Source organism: Hyla sarda, chromosome 7, assembly GCF_029499605.1.
Source record: "Hyla sarda isolate aHylSar1 chromosome 7, aHylSar1.hap1, whole genome shotgun sequence".
Taxonomy (NCBI): domain Eukaryota; kingdom Metazoa; phylum Chordata; class Amphibia; order Anura; family Hylidae; genus Hyla; species Hyla sarda.
Window position 1 is genome coordinate 191,670,728 of NC_079195.1, and position 6,000 is coordinate 191,676,727.

The 6,000-nt window shown below is 43.3% G+C and overlaps 1 protein-coding gene across 1 annotated transcript in view; it reads left to right on the top strand.

Annotated features, from left to right (window-relative positions):
- CEP350 (centrosomal protein 350) overlaps positions 1-4,968 on the top strand; it is a gene marked incomplete in the record, with an annotated part of 95,929 nt that extends 90,961 nt beyond the window's left edge. Inside the window, 1 exon segment of the mRNA XM_056531935.1 lies at positions 3,165-4,968. Coding sequence (XP_056387910.1) covers positions 3,165-3,329 — 165 coding nt within the window.
- Between the last annotated feature and the right edge of the window lie 1,032 nt (positions 4,969-6,000).

Sequence of the window (6,000 nt, forward strand, 5' to 3'; positions counted from 1 at the left end):
TAGCTTTTAATAGCAGCAAGAACCGTATTACATTGCAAATATAGTGCATGAAACACATTGGCCTTGAGCTGTTGTGCTTATGAAAGCACCATGGAGACAAGCATTTTGCATTCTGACCCGTCAGAAGGAAAACTCATGGTTACAGGAAAAGATAAGACGGGGTTAAGATGCATAGCAGCGGAGTACCCCTTTAATGCAGCACTCCAGTGAGGTGAAAAAAAGGTGAAACTATTTTATTCCATTATACTGTGTACAGCTGGATATAGATGCAGGAGTGAACTGAAACGTTGCTTTACACATTATGATGGAATAAATATTTGACTCCTTTTATTGGAGTGCTATGCCTCAGTGCCCTTTGAAGAACTCCACCTTAAAGACAGTGCTGCTGCTTACTTTGTAAACTAGGGATCAACCGATTATCGGTTTGGCCAATATTATCGGCCGATAGTCACGATTTTGGGCATTATCGGTATCGGCAATTACCTTGCCGATAATGCCCCGCCCCAAGCACTGCCCCCGCCGCACCGCGACCGCACCCGGGTGGCAGCGGCGGCGGTCTATGGCACCGCAAAAGCCACTGCAGTGCATTGATTTAAAGAGCCCGCTTTAAATCAATGATCTGCAGTGGTGTCGCGGGGGGGATAAATAGCCGATAACTTATACCGGAATATCGTATAAGGTATCGGCTATCGGCCCTAACCTCCACCGATTATCGGTATTGGCCCTAAAAAACCGATATCGGTCGATCCCTATTGTAAACCCATGCCTACATAGGGCTAGTCTCCATGATTCTAGACGTGTCTCTTGTATTTTAATAGTCCTCTTCATTGCCGAGATATAAACCTTCCTGTTAATATGCAAATTAGGCTTCAGTGTCCAAGGGGCGTTCCTTAGCACAGCAAGAGCCCAGGCCAGTCCAAACTCTATCCTATCACTTCCTCACAGCCTGCTTGCATCTACCTACCCTATTTGACTGACACTAGATAAGAGAAGAGATTGGCTAGACTTACATGGGCTCTTGCCGTGCTGGAGAACACTCCTTGGCCTTTTTAGTCTTTTTTGTTTATCAGCAGGGTGGAAACACACAGGGTCTTGCTGGGTGGTAAGGTTGTCATGTCATTGCCACCCACTGAGTTCCATTCCCAAGTCAATTTCTATGTAATAGGCTCATGCGCAGAACTTACTGAGTGTCATACAGTTAAAACCCGACCATCCAGTGTGGACCTGTGTTTCTCCTTGCCCGACCTCGATAACGGGAGGGAGACTAGTTTATGTAAACTTTAACATAAGAAGGATCCTAAACGATCATTTATTATACTTGCAAACCATAGCTTGATGAGCGTAATTTAAATCAAGTAATTATTATACTGAAACATTTCTGCTTGGCACTGCCTGCTGTATTCCATGCTGCCTGTAGGAAGAACTGCATTTGCCACCTGACAGATTTCCTTTGAGGCAAATCTTCTTGTGCCCAGGACATTCTTTTCAGGTTGGTTTAATTTAAAGGAAATCTGTCATCAGAATCACCCGCACTAAACCTGTTACACAGGCTTGACAGAGAAGATTACCGGAGATCCCAGGCACGGAACGGGACAAGGTAAGTACCATTGTCATCAGTGTCACCTGCACAGGTTAGCGCAGGTGACACTGGTGACAGATTTCCTTTAACATCTAAGGCCATATAAAAATATTAAAGGAAATCTGTCATCAGAATCACCCGCACTAAACCTGTTACACAGGCTTGTAGTGCGGGTGATCCTGATTAAAACGCTTCTTACCTGGTTAAAAATGGTTCAGCGCTTCTTAAAATATCTATATTTTTAGTTTTCTGTTATTCCCTGGCTTGGGACTCAGTGGGAGGTGTTATCATCTGGGACTCGGCCACACGTCATTCTAGATGGGCGGAGCGGGCCCTCCCCACGTGACCTAGAAAAAGGAGTTAGACTACGATGATAAATTCATGAATATTCATGAGCCGGGCGGCAGCTCCGCCCAGCTAGAATGACGTGTGGCTGAGCCCCATATGATAACACCTCCCACTGAGTCCCAAGCCAGGGAATAACAGAAAACTAAAAATATAGATATCTTAAAAAGCGCTGAACCATTTTTAACCAGGTAAGGAGCGTTTTAATCAGGATCATCCGCACTACAAGCCTGTGTAACAGGTTTAGTGCGGGTGATTCTGATGACAGATTTCCTTTAATATTTTTATATGGCCTTAGATGTTAAAGGAAATCTGTCACCAGTGTCACCTGCGCTAACCTGTGCAGGTGACACTGATGACAATGGTACTTACCTTGTCCCGTTCCGTGCCTGGGATCTCCGGTAATCTTCTCTGTTAAGCTTCAGTTTTGGGCCCGGAGCTTAGTGACCTCACCGCTGCTGCGAGACCCAGCAGAGAGCAGCAGCAGTGACGTCACTAAGGTCTGCCCGTGCCCCTGAAGCTAACGGAGAAGGTTACCGGAGATGCCCTGCACGGAACAGGACAAGGTAAGTACCGTTGTCATTAGTGTCATCGATACCGACAGGTTAGTGCAGGTGACACTGGTGACAGATTTCCTTTAAGGCTACTCCTGGCCTTTTAATATATAAAAAGACCCTGATGCCCATAGACATTTATTTACCTTTCAGCATCACTATTTTGCATTACTTTACTTACTTTTTAGAGATGAGCGAACTTACAGTAAATTTGATTCGTCACGAACTTCTTGGCGCGGTAATTGATGACTTATCCTGCATAAATTAGTTCAGCTTTTAGGTGCTCCCTTGGGCTGGAAAAGGTGGATACAGTCCTAGGAGACTCTTTCCTAGGACTGTATCCACCTTTTCCAGCCCACCGGAGCACCGGAAAGCTGAACTAATTTATGCAGGAAAAGTCAGCAACCGCCAAGCTGAGAAGTTCTTGACGAATCAAATTTACTGTAAGTTCGCTCATCTCTACTCCTAAGTACTGAGAGGATTAAGAATTTTTAATAGAAGTAATTTACAAATCTGTATTAACTCTGAGAACCTGCAGCTAGGTGAGTGAAGGCGCCGCTCTTCTAGGTGTAGCAAGACATGTACAAAAAATACCCTTATGACGTATATAGTTACCACAAATTTTGAGCTATAGTTATACATTATGTACTTTCTTGCTGCTGAGACTTTTTTGTTTATTTTAACAGGTCCAAGAGTTGCACGAGGAAGAGGCGCAGTGGGTGAACTATGACGAGGATGAGCTGTTTGTAAAAATGCAGTTGGCTGATGGAATATTCGAGGCCTTAATACGTGACACTATACAGGTCCTTCAGAGCATCCAGAACAAGAAGAACCAGACCTATCACGTGTGAATAATCACTTGCCAGGTCCTGTAGCCTGCAGTAACTGTGGATGCACCATCTCTCCTTACATGAGGGGAAGTAGTCTCTTGTCTGGGCTGTTCCTGAAACAATGAGCCAAATCCTGAAGTGTAAACCTTATTCTCTGGTCAGAGAAAGTGAAAAAGGAGGATTTGGATTGCAACTCAACCTCCTCCTGTAACTAGAAAGTTCTGGACTTTATGCTACAAAGAACCTTTTACATTTTGTTTTGGACTTGATTTTAAATTATTTATTAATTTTCAAGGATCGGAAATAGAAGAGACTCATTTAGTCTCTTGCTGTGACACTTTCCCTGTTGGTCTTAAGGCCATTTACAGCGCAAGCAGACTGTAATAGCCATCAGCAAGCTGCATCTAGCTGGGTGGCTTGCACGATGAAGCTTTGTGGTAGTGGAAATGTCAGATGTTCTTCATCAGTACATAAGGGTGTGATACTGATACGGTGTAACCTGACATGGGTGTGTAACGCTGCCTCATCAAGTGCCCTTACCTACCTACCTTGCAATACTTGAATTGTTGGGTGTACAATACAATGTATAGGTGATAGCAGTCTCCCTAGAACGTTGGCATGAAAAATAAGTTTCCTCAGATACACAGATTAATCTTAGGATAATTGTGTAAGAAAACTATCATTATAAAAAGGGCGTATCCTCCAGGATCAACATAATGTCAGATATTTAGCATTAATTCCATGTGTTTTTAAGAGTCAGCCAATTCATTGCTTTCCTTGCAGTGATGACTATTGATCTGTAGTTACAGAATTTTCAGTAACTCGTAGCAATCACTTTGCATGATGTATATCCGGAGGAACATTTTATATTCTTCTCAAGTTCAATTTCATCCTCCAACATTCACTGAGCTAACAAACACTGTGTGTTCAAGCAGCTCTTCATGACATATTCAGTCTGGTAGAAGTCACAATGACCATCAGATATTACTGCTGCTCTTATGAAAACATTGCTGTCCAGGAACACTTTTATGAAGTGGTCCCCGGCAGGACCTTACATACAGTACTTCAGACTGATGTCAAGAAAAACAATCAGGTGAACTGCTCCATGGGAGACGTATGTTTTCAATGGCTCCACGTGAAATGCTTTGAATCACAGCCATAGAACTTGGCTAATTTGTTTGACCGTATTAAGCTCTTCCATGTAACAAGTTGTAGGTAACTACAAAAGATTCCAGTAAATCTTTTGCAGTGTCAGCACAGCTTTATTGCTTGTTTTCAATAGGAAAACTTAATACTTAAAAAGTTGAATATCACCATAGTGCATTGAACAGTATGCACAGAGTCAGTGTCAGAGATCAGCATGTCATGACTTTCCCAACTGCTATAGAAACCAGATGCTAGGAAGTCCGCCTCAACATCTGGAGGGACACCGGCTGCATAGTTGTTAATCTGTCCTAGTCTTTGTAGCAGCGGAGTGACGTACTCTTGCATCCGCTCCCTGTTCCTCCAGTGCTGGTTACAGCTCAGGGGCCACTTGTACCTGTCACCCAAAATGCTGCATTGTAAAGTCCCTTGCTTTGTATAGCCTTGTGAATAACCTGCAGGAAAATGTACAGTAACAAAGTAAAGCTGTAAATAAATATTGATTTATACATCTGACTTTATTTGTGACTTGGGTGTGGTTCTGTTTTGTCTTCTAAGAGTCATTGCTAATAATACTGGAGTTACATGGATTTGCTTCATATATTCCAGGAGCTTACACCCAGTCTATTGCAGATTTAATTACTAAGGAAATTACGTTTTATGATTTTAGTTCTAGTAAGTGTTCTTGTCTGATACAAAAACCCAGCTAAGCATAGACTTTGGATGCCAACTAGGTGTGTAGAAAGCAAATCTCTTAAAGGGGTACTCCGCCCCTAGACATCTTATCCCCTATCCAAAGGATGCCTGATCGTGGACCCCTGCGATCTCTGTGCAGTACCCAGCATTTAGAATGCTGGGTGTGGGCGACGGGGTCTTAAAATTACTGCCACCCCCTCAATTAAAGTCTATAGGAGGAGGCGTGGCAGTCATCACGCCTCCTCCCATAGACTTGCATTGAGGGGGCGTAGCATGATGTCACAAGGGGGCGTGGCTGTGACATCACAACCTCACCATCTGCTACAAAATGTTCCAAACGCTGGGTCAGCGGAGTATCCCTTTAATGTCACAATGTACTTTTCCAAGAGAAATTTGGGATTTGCTCAGTACAACAAATACTCATAGGGAAAAATATGAATATTTATTAAGGGGGCGTTCACCTGGGACCAGCCTGGCAGGTGCTTACAGCCTCTTTATCTGGAAAAGCACAATGTACAGGAAAAAGGAAAAGACCCTTGTAAGGGTGCATCTTGTTCCACTCCTGCAGCCAGATCCATCAGGATGCCGTATGCCATTTATATCAATGAGCCAACCAGAGTCGGCTAGCGACTTCAGTCAGTTCACTTTTCCAACTGTAACCCATTTTTTGCCCGGACTAAAAACCGCAGACTAAATGCACCATAATCAGTCACCCGAACTATTAGATAGTACCAGCAGTTTAATATGGGTGCTGTAAATGACCCTTTAAGGGTGTTATCAAGAAATAGAAAAACAGCTAATTTGTATTACAACTTGGCTCCATTACTCCATTCACATCAATGGACTACAATAC